Source organism: Mustela nivalis, assembly GCF_964662115.1.
Source record: "Mustela nivalis genome assembly, chromosome: X".
NCBI classification, from domain to species: domain Eukaryota; kingdom Metazoa; phylum Chordata; class Mammalia; order Carnivora; family Mustelidae; genus Mustela; species Mustela nivalis.
The window spans coordinates 655465-667573 of NC_139040.1; the positions used below are offsets into that span (position 1 = coordinate 655465).

The following is a 12109-nucleotide window of genomic DNA, read 5'->3' on the forward strand; positions in this document are numbered from 1 at the left end:
GGATGCCAGAATTTCCAACGACATCCAGAGCTGCCTTTCCTGTTGCTTCTACTAAGGAAGAGGTTGGAATAGACTAGGAATATGATACACATTAAAGCTCCTCTTCACCTTGACCTCTCCGTCTCACTCTTCCTTTCCTTAAAGGTTCTGATTAAAGCAGCATTCTCAGGACCGAGTACTCTCAAAAGTGAATGGGTTAAGATTCAGCTCCGCCCCTCTTTTCCTATTCAGTTCTTCCTGTGCCTGCTTCCCGCTGCTAAAAAGGAAACAATCTTATCTGTTACTGCTTACTGCTATGCTGCTGTACCATCCAGCAGGTAAAGTTCCCTAAAATTCCCAGCAAAAATTTGGGGACTTTTAATTAAATCATAGAAAATTTACCTTTTTCCTCCTGGGAACTGAAAATATTTTACAGAAGAATTAGTGTTTTGTTTCTCCCCAGTTAAACATTTTCTAGCAGTACAAGCCATGCAAATAGAACTCTCCACCTGCTTCTTTCTGTGCCTTTTGCCGCTCAGCTTTAGTGCCACCAGAAGATACTACCTGGGTGCAGTGGAACTGTCCTGGGACTATATGCAAAGTGAGCTGCTCAGCGCACTGCACGTGGACACAAGGTAAAGGCACGTTCTGTAGGGTCCTGTTGGGATTGTGAGCAGGTGACTGCTTGGACGCAGGTGCAGGCTTCAGGCTAGGATGGTTGTGATGGTGGTTAAGCACTGAAAAAGCACTGAGAAAGAAAGGTACGGTGTTCGTGCTTATGGCCAATCTGGTTCACAGATCTCAACTATTTATTGATGCTATTATGTTTTGTCCATTGCTTCTCTCAGTCACATGCTGCCACTTTGGAAACTAGACAGTGGAAGGAGGATGGAGAGACAAGGACCCTAAGAGAAAACAAAACTTTCCTCAGCCTGCCTCCATGCTTCCCTAAAGAGAGGCAGAACAATGAGATCCCATCAGTATTATGTACAACTTTAGTGTGTAGTTCTGTATACATGTGGTGTGGTTTGGGTACCTTTGCCCAGTTTCAGTTTAAGAATAGTATTAGCCCTGAGTTCAGAAGCTTTTCATCTTTTTGGGTCCCAGTGCATTTTGGGAGACTAGTATGAAGTGATGTTTTCAATATTATCTACAATCATCAATTTATTTGGATTTTTCTGCCTCTTCTTCAGTCAAATTTGGTTATATATTTTTCTCTGCAAAGCAATCTAGATTTTTCTGGATTTAAGAATCCATTGGTATCAAGTCATATACTAGTCTTCTGATGTTGTTCAGCTATTCTGTGTCTGTAGTGATATTTCCTTTTTCGTTCTTATAATGTGTATGTCCTCTTTCACTCTCTTACAATAATGTTTCTAGGAAGTTTCTCAATTTTGTTAATCTTGTCAGGAAACGTCTTTTGTTTCTACCAATTTCTGCTTTTTCTTTCATTAATTCATTCCATCTTCCTGATTTCCTTTGGTTCATTTTGCTGATCTAATTTTGCTTATTGAATTGAATGCTGAAATCATTTATTTTAAATTTTGTTTTGTTTTCTTTAAATGTATATTATACAGATCTATCCCCAGTACATATATGATGGCAATATTAGTATTAAATATGATCATGTCATACATTACAGTCTTTTTTTGTTCTTTCTGTTTGGCTCCCCATCTGCCTTCGACATTAGCCCCCTTCTTGCTTATCCCCAAACAAATAACCCTAGTATGGTTATATATCCTGATGCACACACACACATATATATGCACATAAAGGTTTTCTTGGTCATTGCTTGTTTTACAAAAATGGGATATTACACACACGTTTCTCTCTCATTAGCACCTAGCGGAATTTTGTCTAAGTCAGTTAGCATAGCTTCAGTTCACTTTTATTTTTATTTTAGAGAGGGACAGGAGGGGAGCGGAGAGGAGGGAGAAGCTCTCAAGCAGGCTCCATGCCTAGTGTCCACCCTGAGACGGCCTGAGCCTAAATCAAGAGTTGATCACTCAACTGAGCCACTGAGCTAGGCGCCCCAATTCATTGATTTTAATGGCTACATAAGATTCTGTATCAGTTCCGCTTTTTGGTCATTGTATGCTGTATCATTACGTACTGGTGCTTTATTCCTATGGGACAGATTCTCAAGAGGGATGTCACTGGAATGAAGGGAATATTTTCTATTTGGTTTTAATTGCCAGAACGGCAAGAGCTCTTCAAACATTTCTGCTACAATGTATGCGAGTACCCTTCTTCCTGCGCCCATGTCAATAACTTTTATCTTGTTCTATTTTTTTGCCAGCTTAGTTATAGAGTGATACTGCATCATCACTTTAATTGCATTCCTTTTATTTCTTAGGTGAACGTCTTTTCAAATGCCTGTTGGCTATTGCATTTATATTTTGAGATTTGACTATTCATAGGTATTGCCCATTTTTCTTTGCGCTCTTTCATTTTTTTATTACAAAATCCTTTTATTATCACAAATGTTAACTATTTGTTATACTGCATTAACATACTAATGTATAGTGTGATTCCCCCCAAGACCTATTGTCTACTGACTTTAGTAACTTTCACTAAAGTTTTAAAAAAATTTTATAGTCGAATGTATCTATCTTTTCTTTCATATCTTCAGAGTGGCCAGTGTTGGCTAAAAATGTTTTCCACATATCAGTGATGTATGTGTATTTCCCAGATTTTCTTGAAAGATTTTTATTGTTTTGCTTATTTCATTTGTCATCAATTCATCTGATAATTATTTTTGTATATGGTATAGAAATGGGATCTGGGTCGTTTAATTTCTGTCTAGATCAGTAGCCTATGGCAATGGTACCATTTATGAAATAATACATCTTTTACTACTGATTTGAATAAGCCCATTCATCATATAAAATTTTCATGCGTACTACTGTGTATTTCTGGATGCATTATGCTTCTTCATTGAACTGCTTTTGTCTTGTTGTGTCAGTACCATACTGATTTGATTACAATGGGTCTATTTTATCTTCTGTTATCTGGGAAGTGAAATCAGTCCTCACTGCTCTTTTTTTTTTTTTTTTTTAACCTTTCTTAGCATTTCTTTTTTTTTCCCCCTAAGAATTTTATTTGTTCATTTGAGAGAGAGCATGTGCACAAAAGCTGGGGGGTGGAGGGAAGGCTGAAGGAGGGGGGAGAAGCAGACTCCCTGCTGAGCAGAGAGCCCGATGTGGGGCTCGACCCCAGGACCCTGGGAACATGACCTGAACCAAAGGCAGAGGCTTAACCCACTGAGCCACCCAGGCACCCCTAAGTTTTACTTTTAATGTGTTGATTGACAGATGGATTATGTTTATAGATTTCCTGACACTGAATACCCTTACATTCTTGGACTACAATCTATACTACAATTTGGTTATTGCTAAGTTCTATGTGCTAATTTCTTTGAATGCTGTATGCCTTCATATCACCCTTTGGCAGCTCAGCTGGTAGAGCAGAGGACAGTCGAGGTATAAACACTGTGTGCCTTTGTTATGTGAGATCAATCTATAGCTCTACTTTTTACTATTACTAGATTTTGGTATTAAAGTTTTACCGCTTGTATCAAATGAATCATTGAGTGCTCCATATTTTTCTTTTATAGCTCAAATGACATTAGAATTGCCTATTGTTTAAAAGATAAAGCTCATTTATGAGTCTGTTTGCTCCAGGTGACATTTGCAATATTTTTAATAATCTCTTCAGGTTCTTCTGTGAAAATTACACAAATCAAGTTTCAACTTTTTTTGAAGTCAGTTTTAATAATTTTATATCTGTGCAGGTAATCACTTTATTTTTTCAATTCTCTTGCCACATTATCTAAGATTTGTGCCCTTTCTTTTTCTTTAATTCCTGTATATTTGGTATTTATTTTTTATCCACAAACAGGTTTGCAAGGGATTTGTCTATTTTGTTGTTGGTGATGCTCTTTTCAAACAATGAGTTTGTAAGTTTCTTTGTTTTGCCCAGTTTTTTTTTAAAGGTTTATTTATTTATTTGAGAGCACAAGCAGGAGGGGCAGAAGGAGAGGGAGAGAGAATCTGCAGCAGACTCAGTGCTGATCGCTGAGCCCAACGTGGGACTTGATCTCACGACCCTGAGCTTATGACCCAAGCTGAAACCAAGAGTTGGACACTCAACCAACTGTGCCACACTGTGCCACCCACCCCAGTTATTTTTTAATGTTTATTTTTAGGTTTTATCTTTGTCAATGATCTCTTAGTTTCTTTTGGCTTACTGTGCTGCATTTTTTTCTTTTTTTAAAGATTTTATTTATTTATTTATTTGATAAAGAGAGATCACAAGTAGGCAGAGGTAGGCAGAGAGACAGAGAGGAGGAAACAGGCTCCCCACAGAGTGGAGAGCCCGATGCGGGGCTCGATCCCAGGACCCTGAGATCATGACCTGAGCCGAAGGCAGAGGCTTAACCCACTGAGCCACCCAGGCGCCCCATTTTTTTCTAATGCCTTAGGAAAAGTGATGTAATTTTTCCTTTGGCCTTTGTTTTTAATAGTGAAGGCATTTAAAGTTGTACGTTTTTCTCAGAGAACAATGTTTGCATGTCACACAGGTTATGATACGAAGTTTTCATTATTTACAGTAGTTTATAATATTGTCTTGGGTTTCATTTAGAAACATAATTTTTTTCTTTATTTTTCTGAAGTTTTTATTTAAATCCCAGTTACTAACAGTTCAGTTAGGGTTACTTCGTTTTAGGTGTACAGTACAGTGATGCAACACTTCATTCAACACCTGGTGCTCGGCCTTAATCTCCAAGTGCTCTCCTCAACCCTAACCCATGTTCCTCTCCTTTGGTAAACATCAGTTTGTTCTCTTAAGAGTCTGTTTTGTGGTTTATCTCTCTTCTTCTTTGCTTGTTTTGTTTTTTAAATTCCACATATGAGTGAAGTCATTTGGTACTTCTCTTTCTCTGACTGACTTAACTTAGCATCATACTCTCTGGCTCCATTCATGCCATTGCAAATGGCAAGAGTTCATTCTTTTTGATGGCTCAGTAATGTATATATATGTACACCCCACATCTTATCAGTCAGTGACTCTTGGGCTGTTTCCATAATCTGGCTACTGTAGATAATGCTGCTATAAACATTGGGGTACATGTATCCTTTTGAGTTAGTCTTTTTGTATTTGGGTAAATAACTAGTAGTGTGGTTGCTGGGTTGTACATTGGTTCTGTGTTTAACTTTTTGAGGACCCTCTGTACTGTTTTCTAGAGTGGCTGCACCAGTTTGCATTCCCACCAACAGGGTAATACATTGAATTTGCAAGTTTTGCTTCCTTTTCTGTTTTTTTCCACCTGTGTCTTGTGTTGTTGAGTTTAGCTATGCTGACTAGTGTGAGATCTCATTGTTTTGATCTGCATCTCCCTGATGATCAGTGATGTTGAGCATCTTTTCATGTGTCTGTTGGACATCTGGATTTCTTCTTTGGAGAAATGTCTGCTCATGTCTTCTGCCCATTTTTTAATTGAATGATTCATTCTTTGGGTGTTGAGTTTTATAAGTTCTAACTTTTACTAACCTTTTATCAGCTATGTTATTTGCAATTATCTTCTATTTTGTAGGTTGCCTTTTAGTAGTGTTCCATGATTCATTGTTTGCTTATAATACCCATTGCTCATTGCAACACGTGCCTTCAATAGCCATCACCAGGCTATCCCATCCACCCACCCCTCTCCCCTCTGAAACCCTCAGATTGTTTCCTGGAGTACGGAGTCCATAGTCTCTTACAATCATCTCGCCCTCTGTTCCCCCCCCCCCACTTCAGTTTTCCCTTCCTTCCCCTAATGTCCTCCATGCTATAGACATTTTTAACAATGTTTGTTCTTCCAATCCATGAGCATGGAGTTTTGTTTTTGGTTGGTTTTTGTTGTTGTTGTTGTTTTACATTTCTTTGTGTCCTCTTCAGTTTCTTTCATCTGTATTTTATAGTTTTCACAGTACAGGTCTTTCAACTTCTTTGGTTAAGTTTATTCCTAGGTATCTTATTATTTTTATCTTATTATTATCTTCTTTTCATCTTATTATTTTTGGTACTTATAATTTTGAATGTAAATGGAATTGATTCCTTAATTTCTCTTTCTGCTGTTTTATTATCGTTGTATAGAAGTGCAACAGATTTCTGCATGTTGTATATCCTGCAACTTTACTAAATTTGTGTCTCAGTTCTAGTAGGTTTTTTGGTGGACTCTTTCAGGCTTTCTACATAGAGTAGCATGTCATCTACAAATAGTTGAAGTTTGATTTCTTCCTTGTGGATTTGGATGCTTTTTATTTCTTTGTGTTGTCAAATTGCTGTGTGTAGGACCTCCAGTACTATGTTGAACAAAAGTGGTGAGACTGGACATCCCTGTTATGCTCCCTGAACTTAGGAGAAAAACTCTCAGTTTTTCCCCATCGAGAATGTTGTTAGCTGTGGGTTTTTCATAGGTGGCCTTTATTATGTTGAGGCATGTTCCCTCTAAACGTACTTTGTTGAGGGTTTTTATCATGAATAGATGTTGTACTTTGTCAGATGCTTTTTTTGCATCTACTGAAATGATCATATGATTCTTGTCCTTTCTTGTATTAATGTGTATCACATTGATTGATTGAATATTGAACCACCCTTGCAACCTAGGAATAAATCCCACTCAGTCATGGTGAATGATTATTTTAATGTACTGTTGGATTTGGTTGGCTGGTATTTTACTGAGAATTTTTGCATCCATGTTCATTGGGGTTGTTGGCCTGTTGTTCTCTTTTTTAGCGGGGTCTTTATCTCATTTGGGAACGGGGTAATAGATTGAATTTGCAAGTTTTGCTTCCTTTTCCGTTTTTTGGAATAGTTTGAGAAGAATAGGTATTAACTCTTCTTTAAATGTTTGGTACAATTCTCCTGGGAAGCTATCTGGTCCTGGAGTTTTGTTTGTTGGGAGATTTTTTGATTACTGGTTCAATATCTTTACTGGTTATGAATCTGTTCAAGTTTTCTACTTTTTCCTGTTTCAGTTTTGGTAGTTTATGTGTTTCTAGTCTGTATCCATTTCTTCTAGGTTGTCCAATTTGTTGGCGTGTAGTTTTCAATAACATTCACTTCCAATTGTTTGTATTTCTGTGGTGTTGGTTGTGATTTCTCCCCTCTCATTTGTGATTTTATGTATTTGGATCTTTTTTCTTTTTTTTTTTTTAAAGATTTTATTTATTTATTTGACAGAGAGAAATCACAAGTAGGCAGAGAGGCAGGCAGAGAGAGAGAGAGGAGGAAGCAGGCTCCCTGCTGAGCAGAGAGCCCGATGCGGGACTCGATCCCAGGACCCTGAGATCATGACCTGAGCCGAAGGCAGCGGCTTAACCACTGAGCCACCCAGGCGCCCTGGATCTTTTTTCTTTTTAATAAGTGTGGCTAGAGCTTTATCAATTTCATTAATTTTTCCAAAGAACCAGCTTCATTTAGGAGCATGAATTTTAATAGCATTTTTGTTTGTCAGTTATTTCTTAGTATTTGGTTCAACTTTGAGTATTATAATAGTTTTTTCTCGCTGTGTAACACATTACCTCAAACTTTACAGCTTTCAACAACACCCAAGTATTTATTACGATTTTAGTGGCTCAGAAGCCAGGCGGGCTGGCCTGAGCACCTTACTCAGGGTCATACAAGACCAAAATCAAATTGTTGACAAGGCTGCCATTGTTACTGGAATTCATCTCCTTCTCTGAAGTTCCACGTAGGGCCCTTCATCCTCAGACTAGTCTCTCTCAAGATTTAAATCATTCTGACTTCAACTTCTACCTCATCTCTCTGAACTTTTCTGCCTTCCTGTTGCACTTTTAAGAACCTTATGATTACTTTGGGTCCACCCAGATATATCAGGATAATCTCTCCTTTTCAAGACCAGCTAATTAGCAACTTTAATTCCACCCACAAAGTTTCTTTAGCTGTGTAAGATAACATATTCATGAGCATAACACCAAAGGGGAGAGGCAAAGAGAAGCAAAATTTTGCCTACCACAGGTATAATTTACATACAGTAACACACACAGATTTTTAAGATGCAGTTTGGTAAGTTTCGACAAATGTGTACAAGTTACATCACCACCACTTTAATCAATACACAGAACATTTATATCAGTCCTTCCGCAACTTTCCAGTGAGTCTCCCTATCCTGACCTGGCCCTTGTCAACAGGCTGCTTTCTGGATTCATTTTTGACTGTTTAAGATTTATATATCATTAGAATCATACAGTATGCACTCTTCAGTGTCTGGCTTTTTATGTTTACCATCATGATTTAGAAATTCATCCAGATTGTAGCACAAAGTAGTTTTATTCCTTGTGTTGCTGATTGCTGCTTCATTATGGGAATATATCACAATAGGTGTGTCCATTCACTGCCACATGACATTTGGATTGTTTCCAGTTTGGGGGCTAATAGAAAAACACCTGCTGTGAGCAGTCCTGTACAAGCTTTTGTGTGGACATCTGTTTTCATTTATCTCAATCAGATGTCTAAGAATGAAATTGCTGGGTGATACGGGAAATGCATGTTTAACTATAAGAACCGCCAACTCCCAATATAACCATGTTATAGTCCCACCAACTACACATGACAGTGCCAGTTGCAACACATCCTGGACAATGCTTGATGTTGCCAGTATTTACGTTAGTTATTTTAATGACTCTGTGGTGGTATCTCACTGTAGGTTTAATTTGCATTTCTCTGATGACTAAAGATTCTGAGCACCTTTGCATGTGTAACTGGCTGTTCCTGTATGTCCTTTTTTGTTGTTGTTGTTAAAGATTTTATTTGTTTATTTGACAGAGAGAGATCACAAGCAGGTAGAGAGGCAGGCAGAGAGAGAGGAAGAAGCAGGTTCCCCACTGAGCAGAGAGCCTGATGCAGGACTCCAACCCAGGACCCTGAGATCATGACCTGAGCTGAAGGCAGCAGCTTAACCCACTGAGCCACCCAGGTGCCCCCCTGTATGTCCTTTGGTGAACTGTCTGTTCAGAGTTTGGCCCATTTTGAAATTGCATTGTTGGTCTTGTTATTTTTGAGAATTTTGTATATATTCTGGATGTGTTTTCAGATGTACTCATTTTAAATATTCTATCCTAGCACTGAGTTTTTCATTTTGATGAAGTCCAGTTTATCTATTCCTTTTTCCCCTTTGGTTCCTTGTGCTTTTTATGTCTTGTCTAAGGAACTGTTGCCAAATCCAGGGTCACACAGAATTATGCCTATATTTGCACCCACAAGTTTTATAGTATTAGCTCTTATATTTAGGCCTTGGATATGCTGAATTAATTTTTATTAGTATGAGGAATGGATTCAAGTTCCTTCTATAGTCTATATACCCTGCAGTTGTTAATGACCCTAAAGTAGAGGCCCAGATGGTCAGTAGCCTGATCTCTAACTGAACAATCAGCCACTTATCCATTAACATAGGTCTTGTTAAAAATTATTAAAATAATTGTACTTACTACATTGTATTTTGTACTATAGCTTCCATCTAGCATACAGCCTGTGCTATAGTGAATTCAATGGAGAAAATGATTTATTTGTTATCTGGCTTTCTGTTGTTGTGTGAGCAGTCACATGTATTTTTACCGGGAAGAAGTTGATAGAATTTTTATTTTGATGATGCCATTTTATAGCCTGGATTATTTTGATACTGATTAACAGGATAAGCTGACTCTGGACACATCCTGACAACCTCTGCCAAGTTTTGAAATAAACATCTGGGGAAATTCAGTTTTATATTATCTGTTCCTGCAGCTGCTCAACTTCTTCTAAGCAAAGGTCAGGGAATATAATAGGTTTCCCGATTCTTTTTAGGTAAAATGTGAAAGAACAGTTCATGTGAAGGACATTGTTGCTAAATAGATTTGGCAAGATTTAAATTTTGAATCCCAAGGGAAATGCATAAACAAAAATCCCACAGAAGTTAGGAAGGAGTAAAACCCATGAACCCTGGAACATTTTGTCATTAACTGTGCAGATTACTGTGAAAGCTGACTCAGGCACATACATCACGTGTTTCTGCACCAGTGCAAACTCTTCACTCTAACAGAAAAGGTCCTAAATATGCACATCTCAGAACTGAATCAGAGACCTGGGTGGTGCTGATGCTCTTAGGAATGGCCCCTTGAATAGCACCTAGTCTTTCTGTTTCTCTGTCCCGCAAGCTTATTTCTTTTGCCTCTGATTTTTGCCTCTTTCCTTAGAGGGAGAAAAGAAGTGTTTCTGTGTGCTCTGGATCCTGTTTCCTCTAGTAAACATTCTGTATGTCTTACATTTTCAGTTTAGTCAGAAATATTAAAGTGGAAGTACAGTACTATTGGACATCAAAATACCTGTCTCTTGACATGGGTCTCGGTTTTGTTAGAAAGTGGTGGAAGCTTTGGAAAAACTGGGTGGAGTAGACTCTGCAGAACCAAGGAGACAAAATGGGAAAAGGGGTGAGTTGATGAGTGTGGAAGGGCATAGTTCTCAAAGTGGCTGGGAGATGGGACAAGTGGACTGAACAGAGGGGTTCGATTGATGATATGGGCACCAGATATTGTTCAGTGACTACAAGCCATGTAGGTTTATGCCAAGGCTAGTGCCATGGGAAGTTTTAGAGATGGATGAAATTAGAGCACATTTAGATATGAATTAATATGGGGTTGAGCTCCCTGGAAGTGGACCGTGAGGGTTAGATGGCTGTGCGGGGAGTTTATTGAGAGCGCTCAGAGGACCCGCACCCTGGAAGGGGAGGACAGGGAAGAAGTGGGGGTGGGGGGCCCAGGGAGAAGCTGGGCTGTGATGCAGCTCTGGAGAAGGAGTGACCTTCTGAGTCGTCCCAAGTCGGGCTGGCTGTGGTGGGCCTTGTCTGTCTCCATCCTGATCCATCTTGAAGCACCACTTACCTCACATTTTGCCAACACTGGGGTGGCCTATACAGAGGCTGGCTGATGTTAATTGCCAGTCATCTTGTCCAAGGTCGATGCTTTCTGGTGGCATTCATGTACAATGTGAAGATTCATATCTCTACTTCAGATTACACCCAGGGTCACGTAGGGGAGCCCTGATGACCAGCCGCTAGTAGAGGAAAAAACCTGAGCTTTATTTACAGATGGGTCAACTTGATACACAGGTGCAAAGGTTCTTTCAGTGGCTGGAGGGTCACCCTGTGCCTCTCCAAAAAGGTCTCCGGGCTCTTAGCTGCGCTTCCACTGGGAAGCACCTCAGCAAGTCCTAAGTTCTCGGGAGTCCCCTGCGGTGTCCTGATGACATCGTCCGCTGACCTCGGGCGGCGGCTTTGTCACAGATTCACAGCTGCTGCAGAATGTCCAAAAACAATGCAGATAAGAAACATTCTTTCCAGCAAACATTGTTCAAATAATGAGAATATCTGTGTTTCCTTGAGTGATTTTGTAGCTTTTTAAGCACACAAATGAAAAAAAAAAAAAGAAAAAGAAAAGGATGTCTGCTTTTTTTCTCTTTGTGCGTGTGCGCAGGCGTGCGGGAAGTTTATTGGTGCTTATCGAGGCTCACTAATGTCTGAATCGTTTCCTTGGGCTGCTGTGACGTATCAGGGGCTCAGTGCTGGTCTCTGTGGCTGTCAAGGTGGATACTCCAGCAGCAGTCGCTGGAACAGCTTTGGTGGGTCTGTGATGTCATGTCCACGAGCAGGCTCCACCGTGGCTCCTCCATTCGTATGTCCATTCTGGCAGGGTTGGAGTTGCAGTGACTGAGGCTTGGTGCCTTTTTTGTGGTGGATACTCTCCACTTTTTCATTCTTTGATGCTCTTCCTTTCTTTATGTAGATCCGAGTTCTTAATTTTAATTTCCCTCTCTCTGTGTAGTTTGTTGTGATATTTCTTGTAAGGCAGCTCTACTGGCAGCAAGTTCCCTCCATTTATGTGTGTGTGGGAGTTGTTATTTCTCCATCACTGTTGAAAGATAATTTTGCAGGGTAGAGAATTCGAGGTTGGTTGTTTTTTTCTTCCTCCCAACACTTTAGATATGCAACACCCTACTCTCTTCTTGCTTGCATGGTTTCTAAGGAGAAGTTGCATGTAATTCTTTTCTTTGATCCTCTTTGGGTAAGGTGTTTACCCTGTGGTTTCTTTCA

The 12109-nt window shown here is 39.4% G+C and overlaps 1 protein-coding gene across 2 annotated transcripts in view; it reads left to right on the plus strand.

The window, feature by feature from the left end:
• Nucleotides 1-250: 250 nt before the first annotated feature.
• F8 (coagulation factor VIII) overlaps nucleotides 251-12109 on the plus strand; it is a gene marked incomplete at its 5' end in the record, with an annotated part of 109520 nt that continues 97661 nt past the window's right edge. For both annotated transcript variants that reach the window (XM_082716592.1, XM_082716593.1), the window contains one exon: nucleotides 251-614. In XM_082716592.1, coding sequence (XP_082572718.1) covers nucleotides 469-614 — 146 coding nt within the window. The remainder of the gene's footprint in view (nucleotides 615-12109) is intronic.